Source organism: Argiope bruennichi, chromosome 8 (assembly GCF_947563725.1).
Source record: "Argiope bruennichi chromosome 8, qqArgBrue1.1, whole genome shotgun sequence".
In the NCBI taxonomy this organism is placed as follows: domain Eukaryota; kingdom Metazoa; phylum Arthropoda; class Arachnida; order Araneae; family Araneidae; genus Argiope; species Argiope bruennichi.
In genome coordinates, this window is record NC_079158.1 from 3,643,902 (window position 1) to 3,668,280 (window position 24,379).

Below are 24,379 nucleotides of genomic sequence, written 5' to 3' on the forward strand. Positions count from 1 at the left end.
AGAACCTTGGTCTTAACTATGTTTATTTTTGGAAAGAATGGACTTGAGTAAGTGCATCAAAGCTGCATCAACGTCCTTTACTTATTGAACAAGAACACCACCACCAAAAAAAAAAAAAAAATGCATCCCAACAGCATAAGCTTTAACCTCCCTTTGGACTTTCCAATGAGCGAGCGTGGAAAGGATGTAAACAAAAACACACAAGGTCCGGAACGCTATTCACCTAGAGGATTAAAAAGAATGTCCATGAGCGAAAGAAGGATGCAACAAGCAGACGGGAAGTAAGTCAAGCAGGTAAAAAGGTGGGTAAAAGAAAGAAAGAAAGAAAACACCGTTATTCCATGCGCTCACTTCGATCTTTATAAAAAGAAACCTGTTGTGCTAATATGACCACAGGGCACCGTTTGTTGAAGAAGGGAGGAAAGCATTGAAAGAAGGGGATTCTACGTCATGGAACTCTTCACCAATCGTTGAAGCCAAGAACTAGAAACGGAGTCACTCACCTGTCCCGCCGAAAACTCATGCAAGTGATCAGAAGTGGTTGAGATTGCGAAGTGCACCCCACGCATTTTGCCATGAGACAGTGGGTTGGCCAGTTTTGATGACATTTTGCGGAGAAAAAAAATAAAGAAGACTGTTTTTTATTTTTATTTTGCGTGTGTCCACTAGACCTTGCTCTGATGGGTGTGTGAAATTTATTAGTGACTATTGCAGACGTTGGACGCACTGTTGTGTTCTTGTAAATATGGGCTATTGGGCTCAATCGAACGTATGGTTGCTTCTGGTCATTGGATTACAGATTGGATTATTGTCGCAGGCAAAGTCTGGTAAGTACTTCAAAGACTGCAAAATGAAGCGTTCATTCTTATGGCATAAATTGATTTAAAATTAACCGGATGCTTATGAGGGGAAACGATGGTAAAATGATGGCAATAAAAACAAAATATTGTTAAGCTAGAAGCCGCTGAATTTTTAAAATATAAATTTATTATTTTGTCTTCCTTGAGGTTAAGAATGAAATAAACAATTTCTCATCCATTTATTAAAATGAATGAAATAGGATAGATGACATTAAATGACAATGAATGATGTTTGACGTTAAATGGTAAAGACAATTTTAACGTCATTGTCAAACAATGTTGATCTCGATATTAAAGAAGAATTTATAAAAGTGCATATACAGTCAAGCTTTTAAAAACTGGTTAGAAGTTTCATTTGTGAGATAATATTTAGTTTTGTCAGAAAAATGAAATTAAAAAAAAAAACTGAATATCGAGGTTTTCGTTTTATTTCTCATGGACAATGTCATTTCAAAAATGAATATCCTTCAAAGTTTCGGTTCAAGCAAACGACGAAACTTGCTTATTCACTGACAGATTTATGTTTGATGGGCCCAATTTAATTTGAATGCAAACTATTTATCAACTCTTAAATTCAGTATGTTATTAAAGTAACTCAAATGAGAAAATATGAAATCTCGATAGAAAAAATGACAGCTTTTTCTGTGATGACGGATGACTTGAAACTTAAAACTTTTATGCTGCTACTTTAGAGACGAACATTAATAATAATTTCACGACTTAAATATCAGCTTCGTGACACATTGTACTTTCAATGCTCCAGTCATCATGTTTCCATATAAATGACATTTCTTAGCAACACGCGACATTTTTGAAATGGATCGTGATAAATTATTTCTAAATAGTGGTTTTTAATATAATGGCCAATATTACATTTTGTGCTGAAAATTAAAATTTTTCTTTACAGAATGATTCTGATGACATCGAGATTTTAATAAAATTTCACTGCGCACGGTTCTTCGATGCGCTTTTATTTCATTTCAAATCTCTACTCATAAAATTTCAATACGGATATCTTTGAGCTGTGCAAGAAAAAAATTTGTTATACATTTTTTTAAATGTTAAAGTATTAAAAGCTAAAAGTAAATGTTAAAGGATTAAATATCCGATATTGGATTCATCTTTTATTATCCCCTTATTTTAATATTTTTAAGAATCCCTGTTAAAAAGATGAGAGGAATTTAAAATAGAGGTTTCACTTATAAGTTAAAAGAAACATCGCTTTGAACAAAAAATTTAGCAATCATAAATTTAACAACAAAAATCAAAAATTAAGTTAAGTAAAGAAATGTTTTTTTTTTCTGTTCTTTTGTCCAATTGGATACCGTATATTGCAATGTTACTTTAGTAAAATGCATTGTTAAAGTACTTTTAAACTCTAAACATACGCATCATTTCTTCACTACCTCTGATGACACGCCTTTCAAAGTTGCAGAATTTTTCTCAAGTCTACACCTTCAGTTGTTATATTTGATAAGCATTATGAATAGGAAAAACTCCATTTATCTATATAACCGATAATAGGTTACATTTTTAAATGTATATTTGTTTGATATGTGTAATAGTTTTATAAAAATAAAACTGATATTATTTTACTGTGTTAATTGCATTATCTTATAAAATATAGTATGAATACAAAACTCGAATGGTTGGAGTTTTTTTTTAAATTTTATTCATAATACTGCTTAAATTACTTTGTTATTCCGATCATTAATTAATTAAAATAATTATTGTTTTTTACAGTTTCCCTTTTTAAACGATGTGACAATAAAATAAAATAATATTTTGCTAGCAGAACAAAAATTTACCAGAATGACTTGAAATTTATTTCATCGCAACAACAACGAATTAAATGTAGCAACATTATGAGATTCGAATTTAAAAAAAAGATTTATTATTTATTAAAATTTTACTAACTGCTCAGAATTTACTTTTAAGAGCATAGCTCCTGACACGCTCTTGTTATCAAGAATTCATTTTTGACAAATGATATGAAAATGATTCTCACGAGTCTGGATCCAATGTATATCTTTATTCGGAACTGGGCTTTAGTTTAATGGTTGACAAGCCACATGGAAACCGTCACGGTTGCGGAGAATAACGGGAGATCCGGCTATATTAAATTCAGAAGATTCTCCCGGCGTGACTTTTGTTGTCAGCAAATTGTGCTATTTCCAGATTATTCACTTAAAGAAGATATAATACTTTTGTTCTATTTTTCAAGAACTTAAAGAGGTTGTGACACGATTTTAATCTAAAGAATCGAAGCAAATATCTGGAAGAAATTTAACTTTTAGTACTTTATAAATATTTTAAGAGTTTCCGGAAATGGAATAAAAACATTTAATATTATATAAAGATGTAATCCTTTTTTTAATTTTCAAGTACGTTAACTTTAAATGGAATCTAATCTCAATCTCAATAAATTATTATTATTATTATTTTTGTTCCTTAACTTTTTTTAAGAATTTAACAAAAATTATTTAGTTTTTAAGAATTAAAAAAAATCTTTTTGATAAACTTAAAATTCAACAAAAAATTTCTGTGAGTTTTCATAAAAGCCTCATGTGCAGACGAATGATCAGTTTTCTTCGTAAATCAAATAGATATTTTCAATATCTAATAGAAATTTCAAATCAGTCAATCACGAAAATTCACGAAAATAGATCAGTTTTCTTCGTAAATTTGCTGACACAAGAAAGAAAGTTGTAAATTCGTTTCTTGATTCCATGGTTCAATGCAAAATTTTTATTGTATTAGTTACATTTTGTTCGGCCTTCAATTCATTAATTATTCTGATAAATAAAATAAGTATTATTTTAGAACTTTATGACGTTGAAAAAAATTGTAAATCTCAAAAATCTGAACGAATTTTTTGTAGGTAAGTCTATAAAGAATATTATATATTAAAATTTTTAAGTATAGGAAATAAAATTGACATTTGGTAAAAAAAATAGTTACATTTTCATTTTGTAAAACTTATGAATTAACTTTTAAAATATTTTTCTGAACGTAACAAAATTTAATTTTTCTGTTAAAATTAAAAATTACAATATATTTGGTCTCGAATTATAATATATACTTGTATATTTGCGAACTGCCTATCGAAGATTTCTAATACATCAGAGTTATCAATTAATCGCCTAAATATTTATGATTATTTCATAAATTTAGATTAAAAACTATTCCGATGAGAAAGTTAACATTTTTATGGGGATTAAATTTAGGTACTTTTAGATATTTAGAGTTTTCTATCGATGCACGTGTTAAGCACAGTTCTTACTCAAATCATTATATTTCAAAAAATTCTAGATTGAGTTCTACTCTGGATTTGCGTTTTGAATTAAAATTTGAGAAACAAAACATAACTATTTGAAGTGAGTATTTCTGATGTGGTCAGGCTATAAATGAAGGCATATAGGTGAGTTGTCTTGAAAATGTTAACTCTAAACTCTCTAAAGTTCCTTTGCAAAAAAGAAAAAAAGAATTTGGTTGCCTAAGTCAGCATTTAAATGATATGCCGATATAAGAGAATAAAATTCTTAAGAATTTATTTTCCATTTTTTTCGGTGTTAGATTTTTAAAAATTCGAGTTGAAAAATTTTTTTATTGCATTTTAAAAATAGTTAAGCTAGAATTAGAATTTTCAAACGTGGAACGATAAAAAAATCAAATAAATCATATTTCTGGAAACAATTTCTTCAGGGAAACCAGACTGTTCGCAAGAATGTCTATAAAAAGGAAACTCGAAAGTTTTTATCTTCAGGTGGAAGCAGGGAACGATTCATGGCCTTTGTCGCTAATAAATTTAGATTTACTGCTTTTTTTTTCATAACAAAATTTAAAGAATGAACTCCTTGAAGTTTTCGTGTTTCATTGTATTCCAGAATTTTAGGTTCAATTGAAATGTTTGTAAAAAAAGAACAATTATTTACCAAATGCTAGAGAGAAAAAAAATACCTCTCGCACAACAACGATACGAGTAATAACCATTGTTTCAACTGAGAAGAAACAAAAAGTTTCCATTGAATCTCTTTTTTTTTCTTCTTTCTTTTATACATACCATTAACATTAAACCTATGTTTTAAGCAGAGAATAACTAAAATAGTAAAAAGGTCGAGATTGAAAAATTCATGCTAAAATTATAACAACTGTTTTAAGCATTTAAATTTGATTTATTTATTTTGATAAATGTATTCGGAAAGACATTTTATTCGGCTGTTAAATATGAAACTCGACTTCCTAGAATTGTTGTTTTATTTCGGTACTAGCTGACTTTGGCGATCACTAATATTAATGATTGCTAAAATTTTCAATTCTATATCTTATGTAACTTGGTCTCTTAATAGCTTTTTCTGCAAAGTATTCTTAAGCTTCATTTTTTGATAGTTGTATAATTCAATCATACGATTATATAGGCCTTAAACAGTTCTATTTATTGTACTACTTTAATTTCCTGTCAGCACCCATAAAGTTTCAACTTTAAATTAGAGTGGAAATGTTAAACTGCAATTAATATAAAAATATTTTTTTTACTGTTCCAACCTTTCCTTAAGAAAAAAAAAAATATTTGAAAATTGAAAGTAGATAGTTTGGCATAGAAGTTGTAAGTGCACTGCAGAATAATTTTCTTAATTTATATAATATCTTAAAGAATTATTCAATAAAAATTGCTCTGATTTATCGTAAAATTCAGTTTTTAGTTTTACTTTCAAAATATTTGAATGATGTAAATAAAAATATTATTTTATTTCAATCAATAAATGTACTTATGAAAAAATTAAGTTTAAATTTTACACAGTCCTTTTATTCTAAGGAATAATATTCTGCAAAATATTCTTGACACTACAACTTTTGAATAAATAAATAAACGTTTCTTTCTTCTGCTATCAAATCTAATCGATTTATGAAGTTTTTATATATCAATTTTAGAACAACCAACATTTTTCAGAATCAATGACTGTCGAGAAACCCTGGCAAAAGATTTGCCGTATCTTCTTTGAGGTGGTCGATAAAGTGATCTAAAATCGCCAGTTTTTACAGAAGAGCGATATTCAAATTTCATAAATTAGTCAGTTTCAGTTAATGATCTAATTGATTGGAGTTCAACAATTTTTTTTGAAAATATTGATGTCTCAAGAATATTTTGTTAAATAGGATTCGAAGGGCAAAGGACCTATGTAAAAATTTAAAATTCATAATTCATTAATAGATTAATTTATAGTTCAAAACATTTGTATCATTGAAACAATTATTTTTTTATCTTCAATATGGAAAAATCAATTTTGTGCTGTAATATTTCCGGAAGTTATCACGAGGAAATTTCGCTTAATTTTTAATTAATTGAAATTCTAATTAGAAATTAAAAAAAAATCTCTCCGAGGTGCTCGGCCTCCAAGGTATACACGTGCCAAATTTGGTAGCTGTAGATCAAACTATAGAGCGCCAACACACACACACGCGCGCGCGGGCACACACACGCACACACATTGAGCTTTATTAATACAGATCATATATATTCAGTATAGAGCAGCAGTAGTTACATTACTCTTGCCTTCTCTCTTGGATACTAGCTGGCGATTCCCATGGGGTATTGCCGTTGTAATTAGAATGAGATGCAGTGCTGTTCTGTTAAGCTGCGCGCGTGAATGTCTTGCCTTTGTGTTTGTGAGTGGAATGTGATCATGAAAGAAATGTTCATACGTCCTGTTGCTTCCTGCATGGATCATAATAATCTACATTCCACCACAATAGTAAATTCTTACAAGAACCTCATAATTTTATTTTTAAAGCCTCTTTCCACATTTTTTCTGTATGATAATGCACCTGCAAGACGTGAAAGCTATTTTCATATGGCATAGTTTTTAATAGGATAGTAATGAATTTATTATAACTTATCCTGATGTTTTTTAAAACACAACTATCAAGAGATATGAAATGTAAAAAATGAAGGCTGGAATTCGTATAAACTAATAAGAAGCATATTTTGCAATAAGGAAAATTATGATTTATTTAACAAATAAATCTAAAACTAAAATAATCTTTATTAGGAAATACCCGAATGGCCATATGAGGATGTTAGGTTTTAAAATTCCAATCGATTTGAACACTTCATATTATTTATATAAATTTTTGCTTCAATTTCGTCACATGCCTTGAAAACTTTCTTTATTAATATTTTCTTTTTTGATTAGAGAACTAAAGCCTGAATATTATTAATTTTTTTATATAAATTTATTTAATATTCAATTTTTAAAAATTTTTAAAGCATAAAAATTAATATTTTTTAATTTAAAATTTTTATATTTCATTTCAATTTAAAAATAAAAATTTAATTTGAAAATATCTATTTTTTCAAATTATTATATGAGAAATCATGAGCACAATTCTGTAAAAATTTTTACATCATTTACCTGAAGTATGTGAAATTTTGACTTTTAATTTTGAACAATTGCCATATAATTTTAAAACATTTTGACTTATACAAAATAACATAACAAAAATATTTTCATTGAATTATTTTCTTCTCTCTAATTTACAAAATGTTCCTTTAAACTACTGAAGTTCCAATGTTTCTTATCGATGTTTTTCTATAAACTTTTCCAAAATGTAATGATTTGATCACAAAATTCAAATAACGAAGCTAGTTTTACACTGACATATTTTCCCTTTGAAATAGAAACTGTTATTCCATATAAATAAGAATGATGAAATAAATAATAAAAAAATAAATTTGAAAACTTACTTAGTGGAAATTATTTAGAAAACTTTATCTATTCAATTAAAAGTTCTTTGTTAAAAAGTTTTCTTGCATCGGAAGAAATAGATGATAACAAAATCATTCTCTTTAATAATTTAGCTATCATGTATTTTTTAAATAATTTATTCTTCACTAATGATTCTTAAATTCACGAAAATGAGTCATTGAGCAGTGAATGTATGCAACGCTGTTGCAGAATTTGCTTCCCTTTAAAGCAATTGCTAAACAATTCCTTGCCATTCTTGTGGGGTACTGAACATACGGAATCGTTTTATAACAAACGGAAACTTCCTTTCAAATATGCCTACTTTTTCTGAGTATCCAAGTTCTTGCTGAAACTTTTTAACAAAATAATTGTGAGGTTCTTATCTTAATTCTCCAATTTGAACTCATCATGTTACTTCTGGCAGCATTATTAGAGAAAATCCGGCTTAAGTAACAAATAATAGGGGGAAAGTAATACGAATCTTAACCCAAGTTATGTTAAAAATAACTAAGTATTTTCTAATTTCAATGTCAAACAAGATTTCTTCTTACTTGAGTTTAAAATATTGAGTTTTTATAATGAATTCAGAAAAAAAGTGCTGTAAAGGTATGAAATGTATTCTTTAACTCTGAACTCAAATATAGAAAGCCTTGATGAAACTTTATTTCAATAATTAACAAAAATAATGAATAAGCATTAATTATATTATAAATCGTACTTAAAAAACCAAGGCCACAAGTGTCTCTCAATAAATGTAAATATTGCTTTATGTTTTCGTATTGTGCAAAATTACTTATTTTGCAATTATTTGCTCGACTTTAATACTTTGTGCAATTTTCTAAACAATTGTTTTCGAATTGTTTTTCTATTTTGAATTCGTTTGAACAAAGTTTCAATAAATATAACATTTTTAATTATTTTACCAAATCAAATATCATCGTCACTATAAATTGAAAATGCATCTCCATTTAAACCGTCCACAAAATATCTTCGAACAACATCAACGTGTTAACTTATGAAGTCGTTGTATTTGCATAAATACACCAAACGAAAGATTTCAGCAAAAGGATAGTCGATGGTTTAATTAGACAAGTTGATTCTTAATTTGCTAGTTTTCTCTAATGTGTGAGATCAGATAGCAGCTTTTTTTTTTATCTAATTCCAAAAGAATTGATGATAAAATTCATAAAAAAATGTAACAGTGGATGATGGGAAAAATATCTTTACATATGAATAAATATATGCTTTAATTCATATCGTATTATTAAATATTTGGCAATAAACGTATAATATTTCATAATAATCAAGAAATTACTTTATTTCCTTTACAAGAGTAAGGCTATTTCAAGAACCATTAGCAAATTGACACATCAGTTTATATCTTTAAATTTAACAAACAAAGAAAGCGATTCAATTTTTCTGACGAACTTGTATTAGAGCTCAATATCTTATTTTGATTTATATATTAAATTTATACATTTAAATTTCTGAGTCTGTAAAATTAATTAACTGTCATGGATAATTTTTTATTAAATTAAGTCAAATGAATCATTTTTTAATATTTTTTCCGGAATTCCAAAGTACCCAAATATGAGCCCTAATTTGCCGTTTGGTGACCTATCATTTTCTTTTGTGCTTTCCAAATGGATGGGATGATTCGCGACGACCCATCTTTTCTGTTTAAGTTTCAGCCTGGTCGGTATTTGGGTCTTGTATATAAACAATTAAATTACGAAATTTTGCACATACGAACTTTCGTCCCAATTAGGAAATATACACTACCTAAATGGGACGAAAATAAATTTTACAATGAATCTTCCGGATATGTTTATTTTTCTGTATTATCCTCCACATTTTTTTTAAATTATCAAGATTTTATGTTAAACTGAACATTCCGAGCGATTAGAAAATAGAAAAGATTGGGTATTCGTTATTGAAGTTTTCATTTCGTGTTAAACTTTCGGGTGTAACTTAAGCTGCTATTTTCATTGGATATTTGCGGAACATCACCTGGAAATTTTATAGCAAGCTCAGAGACTTTCTTAGTAGACTTTTCAAATATTTTACAATTTCCTTCGCAGCCTTTTCCTGAATTTCTTATTTTCTTTCGCGGCCTCTCATTTTCTTCGTGTCTTCAGGCGATAAAGGCCGAGTCGAAAGAGCGAATATAAGCGAAAACTTGCGAATATAAGTGTCTTCCCTGAATGGGAGAGAAAACGGCCGAATTGCAACGGTGTAAAAGAAGATAATTCATTTCGGTCATTACCTTTGCTTATTACTTTGTCATCACTGCTTTAAAACTGCTCCGGCAGTTTTAAACTGTTTCACTGGAACCATAAGGACAAAATCTCCTCCTTTTCCCAGGCCTTCAGTGAAAACAAAAGTCCACTAAGTCGTAGTAAACAAAACAAATCTAACCTTTCTGTACTGGAGCATTGTATGTTAATGGCAAATTCCAATGAGTGCTTAATTGTATCCAACTTTCAATCACTACGAGAATGCGTATACTTAGTGATCGAAAGGAATTTTAATTAATTGAATTAACAATCAACCCTTTATTGTGAGAAGCACAAAGGTCTCAGCCCAACAATCCGGAAAAAGTGTCTGATTTTGCCGATAGCGACCGGTTTGCAGATGGCACGGTTCAACCAGTGAACTGAAGCAGTGTGACCCGCGCCTAAGTGGGTCAGAACAACAGGTTGGGAGCTTTCTTGCCAACATAACCCGCATTCTCTACTTCGTTAGAAAGAGGCAACAAAATGCATGTAGTATTTTACAGGGTATGATATAGCTTGAAGGTTTCGTTTCCAGATGTGAAAGGAGGACAAGTTACTGTGGATAGCCTCGAAAAGGAACTGGAATCATCACGTTTGACACATCTTCTTCTCTGTGTTAAATTTCCACGATCAAGACACAGATGGTCGCGAAAGCTAGGTTTCGTTGGAAGCGGAAATGTTTGGCGATGAGAAAAAGATATGAATGTATGCAAATGTCATACGAATGCATTTTTAGACTGTCCAAGTTTCTTCTAAACTAAATTTCTCTTAAAATCCAAAACATCAAGCATACCGGAAAATGAAAGCAGGAAAATTCGAATAACTGCGAAAGAGGCGTGTCTTTGACTAAAAATAAACTATAAGAAAAAGTTAAAACAGCAAATTTCTTAGTTACCCGAAAATCTAAGAGATTTTTATTAGGAATTCATTCGACAACTTTAAAGATAATTCAGTCAAAAATCTTTAGAAAGTTTTCTAGAAGATAAGCTTTAGTTTGCATTTCCGAACCAGTTAGAAATAACAGTTAAATGTTTGTTAATGTACTTTGTAATGTAAAAAATGCAATGTGCAGCAACATAATGTAATTTTAAAGTATCATGGAATGAATCGGATTTCTGCTTCCCTGTGCATTCTGCTAGTTTGCAGTAAAACAAAGAAGATTCTCGAATCACTACCAGTTAATGTATCAGTTATTAAATGTTGTCTTTCTAACTTTACTGACTTTTAGCAGAACATAGTTTTGGTGCATTCTGGTTTTATATGGTGTAATCTGAATCCTTTTAGGATTGAGAATGCAAAGGTGTGGCATAGAACATCGCAAAATCTTAAACCAAAAAAGTAATAGTTATCGAAGCAAAATGAGAAAAATCACTTAATTTTACTGACAGGAATTTCAAAACAAAGTAGTAAATTGTAAGAGAAAATCAATAGTAGATTGAAATTTTTGACTTATAACTGCTGTAAGCAAAAATATGATGGAATTTTAAAATATATTGCTTACATAAAAACTAAGTTTTTTTAAAAAAAAGAATTACACTGAATAAGTAAACAGAGGAATTAAATCAGTTTTCTAAATAAATATCGCCACCAACAATTTTTATTTCAATTATAAGCCATTTTTATGAATACTGGTCCCATTTGTTGTTCTAAATAGGATTATTTCAGAACCAATTTTATTTTAGGTGCATTAAATTGTTTAGTTAGAGAAAATTTATCGTACTGAACTCATAGTATAGCGTTGCGTGACAGAAAAACGGAATTCAAAACCTGTAAACAGTTATCTTAAAAACAGTAAAAGGCTTTAAAATATCAAAGTCTCCAAAAGCTGTTCCAAATTTATATAAGAAAAAAATATTAATATTCCAAAATTTAGTACACATATTCTTAGGTAAGTTTCACTTATGTTAGATCTGTTCAATTCAGCAAAAGGATAGAGTTGATAATGATAGCTCCATCAATAATTTGGTTGATAAAACAATATGAAGAGATTTCTTCATCTTTGAGATTTCAAACTAATAGCATCAAAAATATTCTGCAGATACGATGAAGATATTAATAAGAAAAAAATATGATCAATCATGAAAAAACGCTTGCTTTTGCCCAATAGCTTGCATTTGAGCACTATTTATTAAATCAATAAATATGTCAATTAAATTGTTATGAAAAAGTTTCCTCTTTCTTTCATTGTACTTTAATCGTTGCTTTCAACTTGGCAGGTGTCCATAGTCATAAATTGCGGTGGCGATCAATAGCGAATTCTTAACTGGTGGTGCAAAAGCTCCCACTGAAAAACGTGATTGCCCTCATTTTTAAATTCATTAGAAAAATAAAAAGGAATCGAACGAGTTTCAGCAACTGTGAGAAATAATCCCCGCCCAAAAAAATTTTGTTTGTTTATTTATTTACCAATGATTTCCTTCTATATTAAAATGGAGCAGTGAGCACATGTGTTTTGAATGAAAATAAAATGAAATCTGGAACCAGTTGACACCTACGCCTTGAATTTCATCGCTTCAACTCCTTTGCCTTGTAGGAATAAATCTTGTTTGACAAGAAAATAACATTAAACATCTTTGAATTTCTTAAGATATCATTTGAGTCAATGAAAGATGTGGTAAGATGAAATTCGAAACACACTATAAATAGACGAATGCAAAGGATATTGAAGGATTTAAATACTTTTTTTCTCGTATTCTCAAGGCTATCGTTCAGAAGTATTTGTCTTTCATTTGAGGAGAAACAATCCATGCAATTAAAATATCCTAGAATCTGATTTATTATTCCGCTATGATTGTGAATTACTTTCGAAGCTTTCTCATTTTGAGTTTTTTAAAAATATTTTTATAATTAAATTGAAACAAATTTGGTCTGTTCTGAATGTAGGAAAAAAATTTAAAGAAATAAATTTTACCTCACGAAAATATGACCATTTCTTTTCATCACGATGGAAACTGCGAATTATAATATTATTTATTACTTAAACTGCGAAATCCGTCCCAAAAGCAATATTTATTGAAATGAGAAATGTTTTCACGCTTATATTAATTTAACATTATTTAAACTGCAATAGATAAATTCATGGAAGGCGTTTGAATTTATTCATGTATGGAATCACCCGCATTTAACAGCTTTAAAAGTAATTCTTCACTAAATTCAATATTTAGTTATTTAAAAAAAACTCATTTCAGTGGTCTTAAAAAAACCAAGCCTTAATAAAACTCTTACTTATACTCTCGCTTAGTAATCTATTAATCCGGGAAAATTTGTTTATTTAGTAAATACCAGTTTCATAATATTTTCCAACAACTAATGATATCATTGATTCTGAGGAAATATGAAATACTTCTCCAAAGAATGGAACTGCGTCAGCTATTGTCAATTTAATAAAGTATGAATTGTTCGAAAGAGAAAGGAACTGATGATTATTGAAGCTTCACGCGCAGATCTAAGCATTTTAAGTATTAATTTTTCATTAATAGGGAAATCAAAGCCGAATTAACCTTAAAAATGTGTATGTACTTTAATCTTTCACGAAACACTCATTTTACAAATATTTTAAAAATAGATTGATTAAATGTGAGTTTTTGGTGATTTAATAAATTCATTCATGCTCACGTGATACACATGAAATGTCCATTATTTTGGAATCCATAGCGGATTTATAAAAAGAAAAAGAAGTTGAAACACAGTTGAAGGAAGTTGCGTTCCTTATACAACTCGGCGTCTCATTCTACTGCAAAGCTGCTTGAAAAGTTCGGATGGAAAAAAAAACTGAATAATTATCATTGTCAAGCTGCAGTGATTTCAGAATGCAGTCAAATCTCTCTGATCTACATTAAATTGTTTTAAAAGCAAAATTTATTGCATGTCACCGTGCCAATACTGATTTACAAGAATAGGAAACCAAATATTCATTATTATGCATAGCATTCGAGTGGAGAGAGACGGAATTTAGGTCATGCAAATAAAGCAGAAAGGATTTATGAATCTTAACCATGCTGCCAGAAGCGAGCATTCGGGAAGTTAAAAACACGTTTTTATCAGATTTTATCTCACTTCCTTCCTAATATTTCACAAATGTTAATTGATTCCTTGTGGTTTTTCAATCACGAGTTGTTGCCATATTTGTTGTGAAAAAAAAATCTTGGTTCGCCATCAGCTAATTTAAAAGACACTGAAAATAATTGCATATATTTATTTAAATGCTACTTTATTCATTTTGTAATTCATAACAAGCATATGCATTGAGATTGTTGCAATGTCATTGTAGGTTTCAGACTTGATCAAATCATTTGAAATCTGATGATATAAAGAAATGCTTCTAAACTTTTAAATATTTAAATATAAACTTTTAAATAGCTTAAATATCTTCTGAACTTTTAAATATTTTAACTCTCTTTTCTTCCTCTGAAGTAATATTCAAAACTTTTGATACAGAAAAAAAAATGAATTTCTAGCTATTTATAATAAAAATCGATTCCATTTAATCGATAAATTAATAAATTGCCATGTTAGCAGGCACGGATTGCAAATTATTCTTAGAATGTAATTAAAAATATTTTAGACTGCCCTGATAGAATTATTTTTTAAATTTCTTGAAACTTACAAGTAATCTTCCGCTTTCATTTATATACGAATTTCTTATTAATCAAATAAATTTATTCATACTTTTATTTATTTCTTAATGAATTCAATTCTTTTTCATTTGATTTACGTGAAATGTATGCAGCATCTTGCTGAGGAAAAATAGGGTATGACATCACAACCCAGCCCATGATAACACTTAGATTATATGCATGTATTCATAATCATTTATTAAATAAGTTGACCCACTGAAATTTGAAATGTCGTTTCTAGCCATTGAGGTATGATTTTTGGTTTCATTGATCCATTTTTCAAGATTAGTATTTTCTGGTAGATCTTTCAAACATACCATTCATGTGCTAGGGAGAATTCAACTTTACGATCTTCTTCTGTAATAAGAGAAAATTTAATGTAACAAAAATATTTTCTATGTTGCGTTCAATAGTACAAGATTAGAGTCTTCAAGTTGAATTGCGTGCATTTTATTCGGTGAAAGGTACGCTTTGAAGTTCGATGCAGCGCAACTCCAGAAATGGTTCTGTGACGTGGAGTGAATCTTTTCCATTTTGCTTGCGGTAATGAATTCCCTCTCATGAAGATGAGTGAGAGTATCGACGGCTTCATTTAATGACAGAGCACCTGACAGACGGTGCTATCGTTCGATCCTTCCCGTTTCCATAAGAACGTTGCAAATAAAGCCTGCATTGATAAAATAACTACAAACACACTCAATCAAAGTTCAAATGGCGAAGAAGCATTAAAAAAAAAAAAAAAAAAAAAAAGAGAAAAGTTTCGATGGACAGATAGAGTCATCTTCCCAAACTCTCTAATAAAGATTTGTGCTTTATACGGATTTTTACCCAACTGATTGAAATTGAACTCTCAACTGCAACTGCAGTCGCAAAATCACGTACCAAATTTGATATATTTCAGTCATTGCGTTTCTGAGCTGTCGGGTTTGCGTGCTTCTTTCTTAAAGAAGAACGACAGATATTCAACCTCCCCGTTGGATTCGACTCAAAATTTTGCAGGGGTTCGTACTCTGTACGTTAAATCAGTCCATTGAATTGTATCCATCCAGCTCTCTTCACTGTCAGTTTTGATTCGAACTTCCTCTGCATAGATTTTGCTGAAAATGGACAGAAATCTACAGATTTGGTATAAAGACTAAATTGGATCCGTTCTAGCTAAATTTAAATCATAGAAATCGTTTTTGTCACAGACAGACAGACATAAAATCAGAAATATATTTTCCGAACTCAGGGAAGTCTAAACCGAGAAGATTCATCAAAATCTCGATTTCGAATCTTTTTGATGATTACAATATTTCCTCTGTGCTTTATATACAGAGAAAGTAATGAACCCATCGCAGTGCTTTTGTATTTGAAATCAGTGCTCGTTTCCCCCCTGTTTTAACGCGACGAGGCATTGCTTGTTTCCCTTCTGATTCATCACGACTGAGTCCTGTTTAGACCGGAAGGGTAGACATTTCAGAATGACCACTCACCAAACGGGTGGAGATGCCCACGCGCTCATAATTAAGTGCATGAGAAATATTTCATCGTTTCCTTTTTAAAAGTCAGTCTCAACCGACCATGTTAGATCGCCAGGTGTATTGAGCACGATGGCCGCTCACTCCATAGAGATGTCATCAGAACGCTTCATTCTGTCTACGTATTTTATAAAAAAATAGATCCACTCATTTGAGTCTCTGGGATTTTTTTTTCTTACAGTTCTGACTGAGAAAATGACCGACAGTTGAGAAACCAGGACGAACTTTCTGAATTGGCGAATCGAATGTATTGTTAAGGGTTTGGAGACAAATCTTAACAATACTCTACCAACATGGAGTTGTCTCTCAAGCGAGTAAATATATATTGACTTCGTCCATGTTTAGAAAACTGTTATAAACAATGTATCGTAAATTTGCGTCATCAATGACTATCACTTTCAATATTTCATCACAACGAAAGGCGTCGCACTGCAAGCAGGACGGCCGTAGTTTCAGTCTCTCTATTCGAGGGGCGGCAGAAAACAACTGGGAATTTTAGAATGCCATTTGCTGTCAAATCTTACAAACGAAATTTTCAATTTTGAGGTTTGGTCATTCCTGATTAAGACATTGGAATTCCGAATTCAACTTTTCCCAAATGATAGCTTTTGGAAGTGGTCTCCTTAAAACTTTCTCGCACACTCAGTAATAGAAGCATTCGCCTTTATTTATCATCCGCAGAAGATCACGGACCCTGAGTAAGGCGCCTTACATGGCATTGGCGGGAAAGTACGAAATATTAACTTTTGGCATAAATTTAGCATTTTTATTGATTCCATCGGGTGATTCTTGGCGAGTGTTTTTGAAGATTCATCCTAGCATGTGGCCAATAGTACCAAAAAATCGAATTTGTGCTTTAGATGCCTGTTTTTCAAACGATTCAATCGGTCATTTGACAACTGTAACCAAAACATGCGCCAAATTTAATTAAATCATTGCCTTTTTGAGTCATCAGTTTCTGAAAGTATGAAAAGACAGCCACTTTTCGGATTTAGCTCAAAATTTGGCAGGTATCTACATGTGAAATTTGTGTACCGAATTTATCGTGTTACCTTCTATAGGAATAGTCGGACGTATAGACTTCATCTGAACGAACTTTGCTAGAGCTAACAGATAACCGAATTTTATCCGTCAAGCTCAAAGCGATTTTGAGTTATCTTAGGCACAAACAGGTAAACATTTTTTTAACTATGTATTTCAAACTCAAGGAAGTCTGAAACGTGAAGATTCGTCAAAATCTCGCGTTTGACTTTTTTGACGAATGCATTCCTCTCTCTGTATTTCTTATACGGGAAAGTGAAAAGACATCTAATTGTGCGACAAGTTATCTCCTTTTCTACATGTTTGTCTTTCTTCTGTAATATTTGGCATTCTTAAGTATTAATAACAGAAAGCCAAATATTCTTTGATACCTTTTTTGAAAAAGGTATCTTCAAAAAAAAAAGTTCCACGAACGAATGATTAGAAAGGATAAGCAAGTACTCCTTATTATAAACATATTGTCAGTGATATAGATGTGCAACAGATAACAGATTTTTGAATAATTGATGTCAATTTAGCTTACACCTATTAGACTGAATTCTCAGCAAAAATGTATTTGTATAAGTTGGTGCTTCTTTGGAGTTGTAACAAATCGTAATATTCATTTATTTTGAAAAACATATCTTAAAGATTTAACTTTTTTTTAAAAAATAACAGTGAGTTATTTCTTTAATGATATAACATTTCTATTCCAACTCCAATGACTACAATTATTCTTTAAAGGTCTAGTTTTAATGAAATGAAGCAAAAACGGTTTCTAAGAATATAGAATGTTTTTAGAAACCAGAAAAAAGGGTTCTAAAATAATAAAATGAATAAACTGCTGCCTATCACTTTTATTAATGCATACGTATTAAAGAATTGTAAGACAAAAAAGTGGTCACTTTTGTTAGATCATTCATTTTTCATTCATTTCATCTTTTTGTTGTATTTCTTTTACCCATGTTTCGAAAAACTTATCCTTTTTAAAAATCATCATTGGTGTTTTAATTCTACCACCAAATATTTTCCATTTACTCATGTTTAACTGATATGCACATTGTGTTTGTATTTTATATTCTCTGTGTCAAAAATTTCGTCAACCGAATTTATCATTTTTTATCAAATTATGAGAGGGATAAAATAAAATTTGAAAAATCGTGGTTTAGATATAGATAGTGAATCGTATTTCATGTTTTCAAATACAAATGAGTAAACTGCTCATTTGTACTTGATTTTGTTACTTTTATGATTTGGTTTCTATTTCATTTAATTTTTTGTTCAAAAACGTTTATTTGTATGGCGGACAGTTCTCAGAATGTTGCTTGCATTACATTCAATTTAAGTATCAATATCTGCTTAATGAAGGAAGGTCATAGTGATCTGAAGTAATGAAACATATAAAAATAAAATATGCCAAATTCAGGAAAAGACAGTTTTGGAAAGAAAATCCTTTTCCTTTTCCTCCATTAAAGATACGAGTAGGTTTAATGAGTTGACTTAAAATGCAATTTAAAAGCAATAGGTGTAATCCTGTATATTTACATACATTTCAAAATGAATAAATGAGTGAATTCTTCGAATTTTTTGGAAATCTTTCAGAGAAAAAATCATGGACAAACAAATTGGGTTTTATTCTTAAGAGCAAAGAAACAAATAATACGGTCATTACGAATTTCAAGACTATGAAAATTTGCGCAGAGCTTTCAATTAAGTTTTCTCATTCGGAAGCTTGTAAAAACAGAATCCGATTCGAATCTCAAAAAATGAATTTGTAACAAAAATGTAGAAAGATTTATTCTCGAATTGCTTTCAGAAATCTACAATATTTTTAATTCACTCCTGATCTTAAATAGAAAAATAAATAATACAAAAGCTTTACATAAGCCTTCTTTTAAAAAAATTAAAAATAATAGCATTTCTATGATTAAAATAAAAATGTCAAAGAATGAATACTTTGCATAAAAATTCTTTTATTAAATGTTGAAACGTAACAATTATTCATAAAAAATCCTCTTCATTTAAATATTTTCTATAACATTTTAAGAAGTTTGTTGCATCAATTTTTATGAACATGAAAACTTTGGCGATGCCGAAACAAGGCCAAATATTTAATATGAGTTGTTCTCAAACTTTTTACCTTTTAAAAGTTTGCTTTTGAAATCCAGATTCCGTATGATCTGAAAACAAAAGCAAAATAGTTGTTTTTGTTTTGAGTCATTTAAAAGTTAGGTTCATGAGTGCGCTATTTAAAAACACATTTCTCACGTTAAATAAAGACATTTTTCTATGTTAACTGTTTCGTCACATTTTTATGCCTAAAGGTATTTATCATCAAGATTCGTGTTTTTTTAAATTGATTTGATTTTAATTTAATTCTTCTTTTATGAATTATTATCTACTAATAATGAATAATAAGCTTTTAAAAACTTTTTTTTTTGTGCTTTTCTTAATCGTAGAAAAAGATAAACTGAGCAGCTAAATTTGATTCGAAGCAATTTATTTTAGCACTTTAATTATAAAATTAAATATAATCGTTTTATTTATTGGAAATAATTTTAATAAAATGTCTACACTCTTTAGCCAACAGTTTTTTTTAATTTAATAGTTCTTAGAAAACTTTGAAGTTTTCCTTAAATAGAGAATACAGATTGCAGTTTTGTAAAAGTACAATGCAAAGGCTTTCTATATCGAAATAACTCATTCTGCAAGTTTCTACTGAAACAATTAAAAAATAGAATTTTAGCAATATTTTGAAAGTAATTTTTTGTACAATTTTGATTTTCACGGTTCCTTAAATCAGACTGATAGAAGATGTTGAAATCGACGTGAGCATCTCACCGTCACTGTAACTGTGTTTCGACCTCTCAGTTTTCGGACAGTCATTTTTTATGCTCAGTCAGTCAAGGCTGACGAACTCCGAACCAGAAATAAATTCGACGCAACGCTCGGCATCATTTGTTGTTACTAACCCTGAAAAAGATGCGTCTATTTTTACTCAAATTAGTTTGATAACGAGCCTATGATATCTTCTTTTTTGGAAATGAAAATCACTTTTTTTCTGCAAATAATTTTTTTGAATTTTTGGAATAAATAAAAAACGTAATTTTCTTTTCAAGAAAATTTTCTCAAGTCCTGTTGTAAACAAAAGCGGGACTTACTTTTCTAAAATAAATAGGAGGGAAATTATTTTTAAACAATTTGATTCATTCTTCTTCATGATAGAGCAAAAGATTCCAGCTTTAGAAACTCTCGGATAAAGTGAAATATTTAAACATTTCTTTTTATATGTTTTATATTTGATATTTAAATAATTCTCAGTTAACAAGGAGCCAGAATGGCACATCCACTAAATCAAAACAGTTATAAAAATAACGGACAATGAGAAAGCACTTATAGAGTTGACATGTTGTCGAGACGGGAATTTTGTAGTAATCTACTTGAGTAAGCATTTATTTTAGTTGCAGCTATTTCACGCACCTTTTTGTTGGACTCAGAGCTCTGAGAAGCGTGAAAATGCTAGATATCTGCGAAACACAAAAGTTAGTTTTAACATGAAAATGCTTAAAAAAATAATTTTCCGAACAAAATGAATTTCCTTATCATATATTAATTTATTTAACATTTATCAGTCAGGATTATTCCCGATATAATATGTGATGAATGGTTGCTTTTGCCAGAGTATCTAGTTAATAAAAATAAATATTCATTCATTTAAAAAAAATTCTTTTACCTTTATTTTAAGAAATCAAGTATTCGTTAGTTCTTTATATGTGTTGCATGATAAGTTTCATGTTCATGTTGCATGATAAGTTTCATGTTCAAGTTCATGCATGTTTACATGCAGCTAATTTTTGTTCAAAAATAAATTTTTGTAAAGGATAAAAATATTTCTGAAAAAAATCAAAATGAATAAAATAACTACTTTTATTTTGTTAAAAAGCTCGCTTTCAAACTTTGATAATGCGTAGAAAAACGATTGTATCATAAACAAATATCCTTCAGATATTAGATCAAAACACGCGGGATATATATACTAAGTATCTTTTTTGTTTGATTGATTGATACACAATATATTTTATTTTAAGTTGAGGGAGCTAACAATAGCAAGAGAGAAAAAGGTTAAAAAACATTAAATAATGTAGAAAGGATACTAAATTTAAATTTATGATGATATTTTCTTGGAAAAGTACAAATAAGCTATTTTTTAACTGAAAATTAAACTGATGAATGACAAGAACGAAAGAGATATATTGTTATTTTCATCGATCTAATCTTTTTATAGACAATTTAATTTAGGAATTAAATTCATTGTTATTTTGATGAATTGCTTAAGATAATTTGCTTGTAATCACATTGTTTTGCTCTTTTTTTTATCAAAGCCTTTATAATTATTTTATATTTTATGAATTATTTCTGATACGCCTCATACAAGCCAGATATACATAAGCTTTGTCTACCTTAATAATTACGCAAAAATTTTAAATTTTTTTTGAACTGATGAATTAATAATGTTATAAAGAAAATTTTAAAAATATAACTAAGAGTTCTCAGATGTAACTGGAAATAAAAGAAAATCGCTTGAATCCCAAAAATAGCCGGATTGGAGCGTGTAATACGTGATCGTTTGTCAGAACAAAATAAAACGAAAGTAAAAAAGTGTAGGGGGAGGGGGAGGCAAGCAGAAAAATGTATTACTGTCCAGATTTTAGTTGAAGCATTCTTCTTAGAAACTGGCTATTGGTTTTCATTCTGTCAAACAACCAAGAAAAAATATTTTGCAATACATTATTTAAAATTCTAACATTTTTGTCTTACTATTTCAAAGTAAAATATTTAATCCTCTAAAAAGTTTTTCTAGCGTCATTTTTTCATTTTAAATTTAGTCATTTTTTTTGTTTTCCGTTCGGATAATATTGATTTACTTCTTTCTTTGAAAAAAAAAATCCCATTCATTTTTGTTTTTCATGTCATTCTCAATATGTACGCACTGACGATAAAGGTCTCGAATCCGTAGTGAAACTGTGTAATTTTAACTGCGTAGATTTCCTATAGCGCGGGAAACAATCCTGCTATAGTTTCAAATAACTTGTAAAAAAAAGGACATGCCAAATTGCTAAATATTTTCATATTCTTGTTCAGCTTTCCAAACAGTATCTTTGAGATATCGTATAGCATCTCGTGTAAAATGGAAACCTTAGCATATCAGCATTCACTTCACTTTACTTTTACTAACTTAGACTTTCTTCAATGTCCGTTCAGAACAGCGAAACAACAGTGCGAATCGACTCTGACCCAAGGAATCATTATTTTCACTCATTGTGAGAGCGGAACAAGCTTTGACTTTCAATCTCCCGGTGGCCAAAGAATAGTAAAAATCGAATTGCCTATGACCTCGTCCGATACTTCTCGTGGCAATTAGCAGTTCGTTAGAGGATCCCGAGGCCATCACGCAGCATTCTCACTCATGAATGGGACATTCGTCCAAGATTCAGAGAGCTGAAAAATGTGACAAGAAAGACGAGATCATATTAATATAAATATCGGACAGGCGAAAGAGTATGCTGTTGTGTTGTTTTTTACTTAAATAGCATATGAGAAAGCATGGAAACTCATCGCTTTTGAATAGTATTTTTTAAGTACTATAAACATGGTTCATTAACTTGTTGAAATTTATTCAGTAAAATAAATAAGCATTGTGGTGAAGCTTTCACATTTAATACTGAGTAACAGGTGAGTAAATTAAATTTTTTTTTTTTTTTTTTTTTTCAAAAAAAGGAAATTTTTACGTCATAAAAATCGAAATTATTATCTTTGTGCAAATACATTATCTCAAATATTCACTTATAATTCGAAATATAAAACTTAGAGAAGTGTTTTAATATAAAGTACCAACACAAAACATCACTCCATAGCAACTGATAGAAAAGTAATGTTTATATTTCTCATTTGCCTGATTTATTTCTCTGAAATTATCAGAATATGTGTCAATGAATGATTAAATTTTTCTACAGTGTTGGTGTATTTTTCTAATCGTTTTATTCCAGTAAGTCTTTGTCAAATGGCATTTATCTTTATTAATTTGAAAAGTATATAATTAAAGCTGAACTGTCAGAATAATTATTTTGTTCAAAGTGCAATCTATAAAGCATATAACAGTTTTTAATTAAAGAGCATTTGGAAATAATTTGCACGTGCATTTTGCTTTGCAGCTATCCATCATCAAAAAAAAAATAGTTTATCTTTTTACAAAATTTCGGATTTTATTTGTATTTCAAGTAAAGGACAAAACGATGATTTTTTTAAAAAAAAGTTTATTTGTTATAATTTCTTTTCATATTAACTAATCTATCTTATCTATAATATACTTCTTATTTATCAAAGATGATTGATTACCACAGCCAATTCACTCTTTCATTTTTTATTCTAATTCACTCTCTAATCGGAGCTTTTATTCAAACTATAAAGTTTCATTTTAAACCGTTGATATTGTATTTCCCGACAAGCATTTAACATTCTGAAACTAGGAATCATTTTGTTTAAAATAAATCTTATAAAACTTTGCGAATAAGCTTTTCATCATAAACAATTCAATGTAATAACAATTTCAATATCATTTCAATCTTTCTTAAAGTAATATAATTTTCTGTTTCTGAATGTATTCGTTGGATATATTCATTGAAATTTTACTTCAAAGTTTTCAGCTTTTTGATAACTTTACTTAAAGCAGAAAGCAGAAAACATTACTCCATACGTAATGTATTCGTTTATGTAAAGCAGAAATGCAAATATATTTTATTTATTTTCGCTTGTATTAAATGTTATTGCATTATTTCTTCTATATATTTCACTTCTAACAATCCAAAGCAATGCGATTTTTTTTTGTTACTTTGAGGGTACAGATTTTCATTCAATAGTGTCTGTAAAATTCGTTTCAGTACGCAACACTTTTATTATACAAGTTTCTAACAAACTCTAAAATAAAAATAATTTTTTATCTAATGTTCTTTACCACATAAAAATAAGTAAACACCCAGTTTTTATTTGCTCCGCGTATAAGCTTGAAACTGCGCAATTAGCTATTAAAATCAAGTGTGCTATAAGTTAGTTTGAACACGCCGCATATTAAACCCTTTTCTTCTTTGGATATTATCGTATCTATATGACATACAAAACATTTACCTGTTGTAAAAAGTTAGTTCACAGAGCACGTTGGTAATTTTTATTTTTAGAACTTCTTATAATAAAAATAACATACAAAGTATGCTTTAGAATCTTGGTCACTAAGCTTCGTTGCGTTACCTACTACTGAAACATAATTCTCAACCGCTCTCAGGTTGT

The 24,379-nt window shown here is 29.5% G+C and overlaps 1 protein-coding gene across 1 annotated transcript in view; it reads left to right on the plus strand.

Moving 5' to 3' along the window:
- The first annotated feature begins 546 nt into the window (after window positions 1-546).
- LOC129980923 (uncharacterized) overlaps window positions 547-24,379 on the plus strand; it is a 138,776-nt gene continuing 114,943 nt past the window's right edge. Inside the window, exon 1 of the mRNA XM_056091411.1 lies at window positions 547-827. Coding sequence (XP_055947386.1) covers window positions 746-827 — 82 coding nt within the window. The 5' untranslated portion in view covers window positions 547-745. The remainder of the gene's footprint in view (window positions 828-24,379) is intronic.